The sequence below is a fragment of the Brassica napus genome, chromosome C8 (genome assembly GCF_020379485.1).
Source record: "Brassica napus cultivar Da-Ae chromosome C8, Da-Ae, whole genome shotgun sequence".
Taxonomy (NCBI): Eukaryota; Viridiplantae; Streptophyta; class Magnoliopsida; order Brassicales; family Brassicaceae; genus Brassica; species Brassica napus.
The window spans coordinates 20,068,088-20,081,615 of NC_063451.1; the positions used below are offsets into that span (position 1 = coordinate 20,068,088).

Sequence of the window (13,528 nt, forward strand, 5' to 3'; positions counted from 1 at the left end):
CCTATAGGAATTAGTTATTTCATATTTAGTATCTTTTAAAAAAAGAAACAAAAATATTGTCAATTTATATCATGATTTTAAAATATCAAAGTAAAAATAAATAAAAAATAAAACTAGTGCAAAAAAAAGAATTTTTAAAAAATATTTTTAACGCCATCATCAAAACACTAAACTCTAAATCGTAAACTTTAAACCCTTGGGTAAACCATAAACTTTTGGATAAATTCTAATCCCTAAATCAAAAACACTAAACATTAAATCTTAAAAATACTAAATCCAAGGGTTTAAGGGTTAGTGTTTTTAAGATTTAGTGTTTTTAAGATTTAGTGTTTATTGTTTTTGATTTAGGGTTTAGTGTTTTGCTGACTGTTTTAAAAAAAAAAAATTAAATTCTTTTCTTTGGCAACTAGTTCTATTTTTTATTTATTTTTACTTTTTTATTTTAAAATTATGATATAAATTGACAATATTTTGTTTTTTTTTTTTTTAAATACTAAATATGAAATAACTAATTTATATTGGTTGGTGAACCTACAGATTCATCCTATGTGGTGAATCCAAAAATAACTCCATAATAAAAAAGAGTAAATTTCGTGTCCACCCCTTAGGGTGAACCTATAGATTCACTTGGGCCAATAATAATTTGCTACATCGTATCTAGTTCTCGAAGGAAAAAAAAAGATAAAAATTAGAAACAGAATTATCTACAAAATTAAAAAGAGAAAAACGATTAAGAAAAGGAAAACGGAAAAAGACGTCGAAGTTGTTTAACGCCGTCTTCTTCTTTATCGACAGAGAAGAGATGTAGCTGGTTTGGACCAGCCAAATCAAACCATGTTCATCCTTTTCTTCTTTTTCTATTCGAAAATTATTGAATAAGCAAGGAAGAGTTGGATGGGAGAAGAATCTTTCTGATATGAGATATTGCTTTTCTTATAAAAGCAAACCTTTCATTGCTAGAGATGGTTGGATGACTACCCTTCCTTCTTCTCTAGGCTCTTTATATTCACCAACTTCCATTTAGTAAGTGTCCATGATTTGGTATTATTTTGGTCGATCCTCACTAATTCAGAAAACCATGCGCATGATGTTTTTTTTTGAACTAAGATTTTAAATTAGATACAGAGAAGCTAAGTTAAAACAGAGAAGCTAAGCCTGAGTTATTGTCAAAAGAGAGACTGAGCTTGTTGATCAAAAGGTTGAGCACATGCTCCAGGACCTTGAGAAGCAGAACTTTGCAACAGAAGTTGAGTACCAAGAAGATTTAATGACTAAAAACAGATAAGCTAAAATTGAGGTCAAGGGAACCGAAAATCAGAAGTTGGTGATCAAAGAAGACACCAAAAAGAAAAGAAGAAGCACAACCGAGAGGGAGCAACAGCTGTAAGCGTTGTGAATTCATACGAAGCTGCTTCAGAGTGTGTGCCAGTTAACATCATCAAGAGCGTGAACTTTCCAACACTGCCAAATTACAGCGACAAAGAAAATCCAAACCCATCTCCATCTCCACCTCCACTAGAATCATGTTTAGTATATATGGGAGAGTTACAAAAAATAGAAATAAAGAGTCCGATACTCTGATTCATCTAAAAGAAGCATACGTCTGTAAACAGCTATAATTATATGAAGTTGAACTTTAATATTGGAGGCTCTAACATACCCGACAACTAAGTAACTATCAAAACCCTTTCTTTTGATCATTATCTCTAAGGTTGCTTAAACGTTCGGTAATCCTTTTGCAAAAAAGGTTGGTATTCGCTAGAGTATTAAATACATTGGTCTAAAATGTAAGCTTCTTTGTAATAAAAGCTCGAAGAACATACAGAGATTCGAAGATGATCACATGTAGACATTCGTCAAAAATGTAATACCCGAGCTTGTCCAAAACATCTTGTATTCGAAAAAAAAAATGAATAAGAACATATGATCTTATGAATCATCGCCATAATTCTTGTCGAAGTCCCTCGATGACCCATCGCCATACTTGTTGAAGTCCTACGAAACAAAAAAATATCTATTTTAAAAAAGACATATAACTTAATTAAAAATCTATCTATCTATATATATAAAGTTAGATTTTTGTCTTCTCATGCCAAGTGGCAGGGGGATTTGATGACATGTGTCTCCATGTAATTTTTTTTCTTACATTTTAAATCTTTCTTTTTTTAGATTATTGCAATTTGGCCAAATACTTTATAATTGTACAATATCTAATCCATTTCGCACTAATCATTATTGTATTAAGTTTGATGAATAAAAAATATAAATATATTTTAAATATTTAATTTGTTTAGAGCTAAAAATAACACAAACTTTGTTATTTTCTACCATTTTCTATTATTTTATTTACCAATTATATATTTATTTTACAATGAAAATCATCAAAAAAACAAACTGATAACAAGAAACTAAGAGTACAGTACATAATCTAAACCTAAAACCTTAACACTCACAGAAAAAAAGAAAAATACAATAGTAACACTAACTCAATAAAAGTTTGGAGCTGAAAACAGAGACGCGAGCAGTGATAAAAATGCAACAAGATGAGAGAACAAAGAGGAAAAAGGAGATGAAAAGAAATCACCAACCCATGGAGCCATCTTCGAGCTATGAAAAAGAGCATAGAAGTAAGATCACCAAAACCAGATCTTGAAAACCAAGACGAGCAGATACTATCGATGGCAAGAAAACGGCGAGGAAGACAACTAAACTCTGATCCAACCCAACGATATGTAGTTTATAACATTAGCCAAAATCTAAAGAAGAAGATGACCAATTGACCGAAACAGCCTACAACGCCATGAAAAACAACCGCATAACTGAGAACTCATAAGTCTCATCTAATAATAAATACCAGATAATATTACAGGAGAAAAAAAAGGTGAGGAAAAACAAGAGCATGTAAGTGAATCTTTTCCCAATGACGGTGAGAAGCACCGCACACCGGAAAGGTAAAAAAAATACATAAATGGTGACGGCTCAAGGTCAAAATATGGGGATAGGATAAAAAACATATTAAAGAGTAGTGTTCAAAAATGTGAAAAATTAAATAAAAATTGACGTTGAAACTGTCAATCTTAGAACCAACAAATGCCTAAATGCAAAGTTATTGAAATCCAATATGCTTTACATCAGAAGCTCATTTCACCACTAACAAGTACTATTATACACACAACACATTATTTAAATAATAAACGCATAATATATTATGTGTTTATATACTATATAATGACTATATAATGCTACACAACAATAAAATACCAAATAATGATCTTCACAAATAAAGACCGACCAACATCATAATTAACAACAATAAAATAATATTCCGCGCGACACGTCTCCAGTAACATATAGAATGGAATATTTACTCGGAGTAATTGCAAGAAAAATGACCCACTATGTAATGTCGGATTGGTGGCAGCAACAAATAATTGAGTACAGAAAGTAAGAGTTGGTTCCTGAATTATTTATCATATTTTTGAATATTGACATATAACTAAATTATAAATTATAAACAACTTCGACGTCCTTTTCTGTTTTCCTTTTTTTAATCGTTTTTCTTTTTTTAATTTTATAGATAATTCTATTTTTAATTTTTACCTTTTTTTCTTCCAAAAACTAGATATGACGTGACAAGTTATTATTGGTTAGGTGAACGTATAGATTCACCCTAGGGGATGGACACGAGAATTATTCTAAAAAAAAGACCAAATGTTATAGTAGTATAGATTGATTATTTTCTTTCATGGTTTATGCATTTTCTGATTATTGAACGGGGTTGATAGAGCTGGGCTCTTCAATGGCGACGATCTGGTGATTGTCAAGCTCCGATTATCTAATCGGTAGTGAGTTGTAATAGTTTCTGGAGATTCGATTAAGTTATCAACAAAGTACTTCGTCGTTCTTGAGTTTTGTATTGTTCATAACAACAACATAGATATATAGTGTATGACTGTATAGTCATTTTAGAGTAAACATTTTCTCCAACTTTTGTTTTACTCTGTGTTCCCCCAAAATTTAACCAATCAAGTGAAATATTTATTTCACCATATTACTCTAATTACTATTCAAACAAAGAAAAATATACAATAAATTTTACTCTATAATTTATCAGAGTAAAAGTATCTACTCCACTTCTTTTCTTTCTCTCTTTCTTTTTTACCATTTTACTCTAATTATTTTCAGCTCTTTTTCATCAAATTTTCTTACTCCACTTTGCTCTACTTTTACCAATCACTCTCATAACTAGTTCATCGTCCGTAATGGATTGTTGTAGTGCACACGCAGCCACGCGCTCCGCTCACACATCGTATAGTAGAACTGGCGGACCAAAATAACTAGTGCCAATCTATAGTTTCCATGCATTAAAAATTTCAACCCCAGGTTGGACAACTACGTATTTTCCAATTGGCCCCCATATAAATGAGAAAATAAATAATTAGACTCAGGTAAAAAGAAAATTATCACAAAAGACCCTGAAAAATCGAGAATAACCGCCACAGTATTCATATTTATTTGAACACACAGAAAACTCCAAACTGAAACACTTCCAGCAGAGTAAGTCAAGAACAGATTACAGAGGGGAAATCAATGTAAACAAGTACTAGTGTCTATTCTCTCCAGCGATGGCCACAATTAGGGTTGCAGCAAACGAAGAACAGAGTCATTCCTTCTTCACCTCTAGCAGTAGCCTGCAGATACAACCACACACACGAGCTATATAAACAAGAAGTAGAGCAATAAATATATGGTGGTGTAGTAGAAGTAGCAGCATTAACCTGGAAGAAGACAGCTTCGCCGTGTTGACACTTGGCGCAGCGCACGGCCTTGGTGCGGGGAAGAGTCGGGTCAGAGGCAACGTCAGAGAGGATCTGAGTTTGTTCACTAACAGAATGGTGAACCTCGTTTCTGTAAACACAGTTGTCATCCGCTGCTTCCTGCAAAATCCATGGCCACAAGACTGGACTAAGTTGCAGATCTCAACGATTCATAACAAGAGTGCGGTAATCTATCAAACAATCGACATGAAAGATAACTAATTGCCATTTGCTCAGAAGGTAAAAAAGAAGTATTTACTGGTAAGCATTATCATTACCAATTAAGCTCAGGTTCTGTAACAAGCTGGATTGTGGATCTAAACTCAACTTCTAACATTTGACACTAGTCTCTAGGAGAAGGACAAAGAGGAAATAGCATCAGTTTTATCAAACAACAATAATGCTTAGTGGATACTTAGTGTGAACCAAAACAGCTTCAGCTAAAGTCTGTCTATTTTGATGAAACCCAACATAGCTTTGTTTTCAAAGCACATTAAGACATAAAAGCCATGGAACCCTAGTTTCATTCAAAAGAAAGCCATGGAGGAACACAAAATTAACCTGGTGATCGCAATTACGGCAGGCGTAGAGGAGTATCGACTGCTCCCTGTCTTCCTTCGGATACAAGATGTTATTACTGAACAAGAAAAATACAGTTGGTAAGATGGAGAGAAAGATCGGACCTTTATTCGAATTGACAGCATGGGTAAAACCGCCACTACTTCGACGAACTAAGTGCAGTAACCGAAACGGATTCAGACAAAAGTAAGAGATGAAAATTGAAAACCTAAAATCAAAACTCTTGAGTTGAAGAAGAAGAAGAAGAAGAAGAAGAAGAAGAAGAAGGATTGATAACAGATTCGTGTTTTACCATTCGCGACAGAACTTCATGGTACTCATCTTCGCTGAATCTTTCTTTTAGCTGACGAGTTTTCGATTTCCCTCTTTCTCTGTATCGTTAGCGGGATCGTTCCTTCACTGGGAGAAGAGGTCAAGCTCTAGTCAAAGCAGCCTAGTGGCAATAGTATGTAATTTTCGTAAACTTTCCTAGGCATTTATTCAGTAAGGTATTCTAAAAACCCACTGGGCAGCCCACATTCAAGGTTTACTTTTATTGTATACTAGGATTGAATTTATATTAAAACTATTTTATATAAAATATATTTAATTTTATAAAACGATTAAATTTTTTTTGTATTGAAAAAATTAAATATAATCTTTTTATTATAAACCATATTGTAATTTTTATTAAATTTTGTTAGTTTGGGCTGAAAAGACCACTAACATTTTTATTTGTTAGATAACATAAAATTATTAAACTAAAAAACTAAGGAAAATGCAATGATTTTTCCTATTTGATTTCTATTTCAATTTGCTTTAGTCGAAGAAAAATTTAAAGTAAGAATAACTAATGTTTTTTAATTTCTAAAAGTATTAGATTTTAATATTATTACAATAACTAATTTTCTCACGACAATAACTTAACACATCCACCTCCAAACTAAATCAATTGAAAGTAAAATGTAACGTGATAATATTATAAAAGTTATATTTTGAAGTAGTATAAATAGTATAAATAATGTCATAAATAATAATTAGTATATATTATATAACAACAAATGATGTTTTATAATATACTAGGGTCGGTCCGCCCTACGGGCGGAAAGTTAGAAAAAAAAATATTTTATATGAATTTACATTAATTTTATAAAGCATTTTTTAAAAAAATTGTAGATTAAAAACAATATTAACAAAAATAAATAAATATAATTCGGAGATCATGTTGTTATTTTTAATAAATATTTTTGGACTGAATTAAATTGACAGTAACTTTCATTATTCTATGAAGAACAATCTAATATAGATTAATAATGTTCGCATATAATTATGCAATGATCATGCCAGAAAAATATGTTAAGGAAAATCTTATATTATCTAAGCCAAAACAACCTTTTGTTAGTGTGAGTAGCTTGGTCTGTGTATGTTTTAATTAAAATGTGATAGTTTTTTCCTAATGATAGTCATACTTCAACTTCCCTGCCACTCTTTGAATTGAGTACGGTTTATCGTTATTAAATAAGTTTAGAATTTATTAGATAGGTTTTACTATTAATTTAGAAGTTATTAATATTGTGGAAATTTGCATCATAAATTAACAATATATTTAAATTAAATGATAATATTGCAAGGACGTTTTTTTATAGCATACATGCTCGTACGTAATAAAGGGTTTATGCTGCAGATGCGTGTAATTATCTTGAAAAATATATTTTTACATTGGTGTATTAATACTTTGAAATAAAACCGTTTACCGTACAAAGGGAATCGTTCAAAATATTCAAATATCAGTGTTCGTTTATTCAAAAAGAAGTTAGGAGCAATATATAATAATATGTTTACGCTATTGTATGGAAAAAAAGAAGTTAGGAGCACTATTTATCGTGAAATCATGGACCTTAAAAAATAAATTGACGTAAATGGGTAAAGCAAATAATTATTCCTATGTTTTTTTTTGCTAAAACATTATTCATATGTTAAATGCTCTATATGTATATCAAATTAGTAAATTCAATTTTCCATTCACTATACAATATTATACATTTTATATGTACGTTCACTAATATACTATAAACCTATTGGTTCATCTAGTTTTTTTGGTTTTTACGGGCTATTTTACACATTAAAATAAATAAAAACATTTATTGTATTTTCGACACATGTAAATCCAATTAAAATCACCGTACTCGGTTCTGTTGATTTACATTAATTTGTCATATCGGTATGATCGGATTGAATATCAACAATATCATAAGAGCTGTTTTATAACGTATTCATAAGACGAAGAACACGACATTATTTGTTTACTAAAATATAAAATTATTTTTAATTTGATCTAAAGCCCACACGACAATATTCCCGCATGTTTATGAGTTAGACCAAAAGCCGACACGATATCCAACTCCAAGTTAATGAAACGCCGCGTTTTGAATGCGGACACGTGTCGGCTTCTCAAGACTCGAATTAGTGACGTGTCCGCCTAGGAAGAAGCCAACCCAACTTTATATATAAAGATTTATAAAATGGGATATAAGATGTAGTGAAGGTAAAATTATAATGATTCTGAATTAGTGAAGGGAAGAATTCCCTTTTTAAGTTGCAAGTTAACCTTCCTAGTGAGGAAAAGATTTGAAGTGCCAAATATTCAGAGTTATAGTTCTGCTGATTCTTGTTATCTTTGTGATGCACAGATTCTTGCTTGTGAAATATTGTTGATATTCTTTGAATGTTATAAATATAATTATACATTAATGCAACAAATTATCTCTGACTATATTTGGCGAAGTATGAAGCTCATGTTTTTATTTTTAGTGGAACCGATTAAACAACATGTCATAAATACATCAATTTATTTAAACATAGAAATATTTTTAAACATCGTTTGAACCAAACATAGCAAATCCAAAGGGATGAAACGAAAAAAAAAAACTCGTTAAGCAACATTGATATGTTTGCATTATTCAAATAGGAAATACTGCGTTCAGAGCTCTCGTTATCTTCCACTTGTGCCATTGTACCATGCGTGCTTTCTCTGTCATCTTCAAAGATGCTCGAGCTGGAGGCTTCTTGGTTTCGAGATCACTTGGATCTGCTCATGTAGTCGGTGCTCCCTTAAGAGTACTACCGCCTACGTCCACCTTAGCAGAGACTGAGTTCATTCCATGCATATCATCGTCATCATTGCCACTACAAGAAAAATGTGTTTTTATAGCGGACGAATAACGCTATGTAACGATACGATAGCGGTTTTTGAAGCGCTGTATCATCGCCCGTCATAATAGGTAAATGACATTACATAGCGGTTTTTAGCGTTGCTATTTTTTCTTCCGCTACAATAGCGCTTTTCAATATGCAATTAAATTTTTTTTAATAGCATGTCTTTAATGCTATTATTTATTTTATTAACAGCGTTTTTGATTTGTTATTGTTAAACTACTATAGCAATTTGTTTCTGCTATATATTGTAAATTATATTTTGTAAATTATTTATTTTAGAATTATTTTTCAGTTAATAATTTAAAAATAAAAGCATAATTAAAATTTAAAATTAATTCAGATATTTAAAATTTCTTTATTAATATTGATCTGTAACAAAATTGGATTACAAAAATATATAAAAAAAAAAATCTAATTAAATAATAAACCAAAAACTTTAACTTAATTACTAACTAAACCAAGCTTTAACCTAATTAGTACTAACTAAGCGCCACCCCAACACCACCACCTTCGTCGTTTCTTCATCTTCCAACCCTCACCCGTCGCACCACCACCTTCGTTGTCGTGTTCTTCCATGATCTTCATCGTCTTATCAAGCCATGAACTTTGTTGCCTTCTTCATCTTCCAGTCCTCACCCGCCGCACCACCATCTCTGCTCGCGACCATCTCTGTCTACCCCAACGCCGCCCCTGCTCTGTCTTCCCCGACGCCGCTGCTCGGTCTTCTCCGACGCCGTTGCTCTGTCTTCTCCCACCTTGCTCTGATTCTCCAAGCTTACGCTATTGCTCTAGTCTTTCTCTGAAACCTTCTTACAAACCAAAAAAAACTAATCAAGTAAACAACAAAGAGGGTAAAAGAGAAGAATGAATACCAGAACAGAGAGGAGGCGTCACTTCGTCACAGGACAGAGAGGAGGCATCATGGTTCAGAGAGAGAGAGAATAGAGTAGATGGGATGCTCCTCCTCTGTTGTTGTCTCACGACCTCCATTATCTGTAAGGAGAAGGATAATGAGCGACAGAGAGGATGGTGACAATGAGTCTGTGACTTAGAGAAACTGAAGATGCAGAGAGAAAGAAGATGAGTTTTGTGAGTCTAGACGGTTACAAAATTTTTGGATCTGAAAACAAAAGCGACAGAGAGAGAGAGAGAGGAGAAGAAGTAGGAGTAATCTGGACCCTTCAAAAAGTTTAATCAATGGTTGTGATTACATAAAGCATGATCTCCGTCCTTGTATGTGATTGGCCAGTTTGTGTTGACCAATCAAATTTTTGTATTTGATTCCTATTTTTCTTAATAACATTGTTTTCTATTTTATTTTGTGTGTTTAGTATAAAAATATTTATGATATATTTTTGAAAATAAAAATTATTTTAAGAAAAGGTTTAAAGTTTATGATTTTTTTATTTATATTTGGATATATGAAATATAGTTTAAAGTTTATGAACTAGAGGATTTAAGTTTGAAATTTAAAATTAAGGTTTAGAATTTGGATATATGAAATATAGTTTAAAGTTTATGAACTAGAGGATTTAAGTTTGACATTTGAATTTTGTGGTTATATATATGATTAAAAACTGATTTGATAAAAAAAATTATATGATTTGATAATTTCAAAAATATTCAATTTTTTAGTTTTATATCTAAGATCTGAAGTTTAAGTTTTCATGTATTATAAAGTTTATAGTATTATAGTTTAAAGTTTGTGTTTAAAGTTTAGGGTTTAGAGATTCAAAAGTCAAATAATGATTGTTGCCACTAGATCAAATTCAATCAATGGTCCTAAAAAAATAAAATTGTTCTTCTCATTTCACTTCAAAAATTGCATAAATTTAAAGAATTAAACATGATAATTAAAATTTAAAATATAATAGAATTTGAGGATCAAAAGTTTGGGGTATTGAGATTTGAGATTAATTTTTAAACTGTAATCTTAAATTAGTTTAAAGATTTTAAATAAAAGAATTATACTAAATGAAATTAGTTTAAGGGTTTAAAGGTTTGAGTATAAGGTTTGAGCCCAGGGTTTGAGAGTTAAAAGTTTGGGGTATTGAGATTGAGATTAAATTTATGAAACAGAAATAGTTTTTGACTATATATTTAATATCTGAGTTTAAAGTATATGTTTAAATTTTAGGGTTTAAAAATTCGTTTACGGTTTAGAGATTTAAAAAGACAAATATAGCATTTTTAATTATGTGCTATTAAATATATGTCTATTAAACATATGCTAATATAGACGTTTCACCTTAAGTGTTATGTAAAATATAGTAAGAGGAAAAGTGAAACAAGTACGAGAGGGAAAATCAATTATTTTTCCGCTTTAGATATGCATAGCGTTTCAAAACTAAAAGTGCTATGTATACTATGTCCGAAAAGTGTTTTGGAGAAATTAAAATCAGACCAACCTAACATAGCGTTTGTATTTTCGCAAACGCTATCTAAAAGTAAGAGATATGTCAACAATAGCACAATCGAAAAAAACGCTATCTAAAAGTAAGAGATATGTCAACAATAGCACAATCGAAAAAAACGCTATCCCGATCTGCTATTAAAACCCATTTTTCTTGTAGTGGGCCAGTCTGATCAAACCTAGTGTCTTAAATTATTTCGTAACTAAGCAGAAGGACTGTGACCAAATAAAAAAGAGTTGCCTCGAAAATAAAATAAAACAGTAAAAAGAAAGATCAAAGTAAATCAAAAATCAGAAAATGAAACATCACATCGTTGGAAATCACAATTACCACTTATATGTGGAAGCATAATTACACTGCAGACGAAGACTTGAACATTAAATTTTTCTGTAATTAATTATCTTATGATCTTATATAAAACAATATATTCATCGCTCACCAGCAAGAATTGAAACGCAAAACACAACACAAACTTGAAAAAGATTAAATTTAATACCTTGAGTCGCAGGAAGGCCAGGGAGATGATGCTCCATAGACTGAAAATGATGTAGAGACTTAATAACTCTATGATGATTTAGCCCATGCAGCACAAGATTCTCTCTCGCCATGAACTTAACACTTTATGCTTCCAAATAACCAAATCTAACTTTCTCTGAAGCTACCATTTTTTAGTCAATAAATCTTCACCTTATACACATTACTGTGAGTAACTTTCACAATCTATAATTTTTAAAACATTAAACCATTCATTACATCAAAAACAAAATATAATTAGCCAAATTAACTAATTTAAAAGGTATCTAAAGCTAAGAAAACAATGTGTTTAGGATCTCTACATACCGGAGGACACCAACAACATTAACATTGTTGCAGGTTTTGCAAGTAAAGGCTGAGACAGTCCGTTGAAGCTCCTTGGTCCACCTGGAGAAAGAGACGTAACAACACCCTTTGTCCTTCTTCATGCCGGTGGAGCAGGACGGTTGACATTCACGTTGACTGGCATGAGTGTTGACTGCAACACATGTATAAAGAAAGCATAATCAACAAACGGGTCCAAGATTTATCATTCAAAAGAGTTTGAATAAGGATCTTAATACAGAGTTTTGGATATTTATGAGTTTAAAAGCAAGAAATAGTTTAAAATTTATCATTCAAAACTTTGTATTAAGATCCTTATTCAAACTCTTTTGAATGATAAATCTTGGACCCGTTTGTTAATTATACTTCTTTATAATCAACAAACGGGTCCAAGATTTATCATTCAAAAGAGTTTGAATAAGGATCTAAATACAGAGTTTTGGATATTTATGAGTTTAAAAGCAAGAAATAGTTTAAAATTTAGTTCATGGGGTTCAAGAACGGAATACCTCAGCATCAAGGAGGATCCTGTCAACTCCCGTTTTTGGCAACTCCCGTTTCTGGCTTCACAGATCTGAGCAGCCGCAAGGAAATGGAAGAACAACGTCGGGACTTCAAATCAGTAAGTAGAACAAACTGTTTAGTCGTTATACTTAGAAAGAAATACATATCTAATCCTATTGGAATTCTGACGTTTTGTTGTTTAAACATGCTGATAAGATGATTGTAAGAGGAAGAATACTGACCTATTTATACTCTGCAGATACACCGACTCCGACTCCAAAAAGCGAAGCAAGCATTCAAGGCTACATCGTGGTTGAAGAATTAATAGAGATTAACACGAAGAAGAAATGATCTGGAGCGTTTCAGTAGTAGAGATGATGAAGATGAGAAGTTGTCATACAACAACGAAGAAAGAAACGATGGCGAGTTGCTTAGGGTTTACCTTATTCAGGTTACGGGCCTTTAGTAAAATTAAGTGTAGCCCATTACTTTTGCAGCCCATACACACAGCAACATATAACATAGACGAAAAGCCCAAATCACGAATGAGCATATACGACTTAATGAAACACATAGTTTCATTTAAGTGGACACGTGTCAATCTATTGGAACTCAACTTTGTGACCTGGATGCTGAGGTGGCTTCAGCAGAAGAGAGATAACTCTCTTTTATATATAAAGATGTTGGTTTCAGTTTAGCTTTGTACTTAAACCACAAATATGTGTCTAACGTTTTCTTCCTTGAGTTTTCTATGATGAACTGGGGAACACACCATTGGAGTAAGAATATCATACTCAAACTCCTAATATAAACTTCCTATATGCTTCTCCAAGGCATTTATGCCTTTTAAAGTTGTTCATGAATCCACAACTCTTTACAGTGTAGATTAATTGTAACTTAAGTATGCACCCTTGGAGAAGCTTCTCAGACATTGCGACTTTGTAAAATCAGTTCATATACATCTTTAATCTAAGCGCTGCATCAATTATTTCTCTTTGTCATCAACCGCAAATACTCTTCATCATCTTAATATTTATTTGTACTGATCATCATAGCCACTAATCTTATTAAAAATTCCGCTTGCAAGGAATAATTTGGTGTTTCCTAAGTCCGACCAACACACCAACATTTACCAACCTTTCTTTGCACAGCACAACACAA

At 31.9% G+C, this 13,528-nt stretch overlaps 1 protein-coding gene across 1 annotated transcript; it reads right to left on the reverse strand.

Moving 5' to 3' along the window:
- Positions 1-4,481: 4,481 nt before the first annotated feature.
- On the reverse strand, positions 4,482-5,927 carry LOC106413764 (DNA-directed RNA polymerases II, IV and V subunit 9B). The gene is made up of 4 exons (XM_013854507.3): positions 5,689-5,927; positions 5,379-5,454; positions 4,779-4,937; positions 4,482-4,691 (listed from the first exon to the last, which is right to left on the reverse strand). Exons 1-4 carry the CDS (start codon positions 5,715-5,717, stop codon positions 4,611-4,613), a joined length of 345 nt encoding a protein of 114 aa, XP_013709961.1. The 5' UTR covers positions 5,718-5,927; the 3' UTR covers positions 4,482-4,610.
- Positions 5,928-13,528: the final 7,601 nt, after the last annotated feature.

Coding starts and splice junctions, on each gene's coding strand:
- LOC106413764 (XM_013854507.3), bottom strand. CDS start 5,717: ATGAGTACCATGAAGTTCTGTCGCGAATG. Junction 5,455..5,688: donor ATGAAGTTCTGTCGCGAATG/GTAAAACACGAA, acceptor TTTCTTGTTCAG/TAATAACATCTTGTATCCGA. Junction 4,692..4,778: donor GCGAAGCTGTCTTCTTCCAG/GTTAATGCTGCT, acceptor TTGTATCTGCAG/GCTACTGCTAGAGGTGAAGA.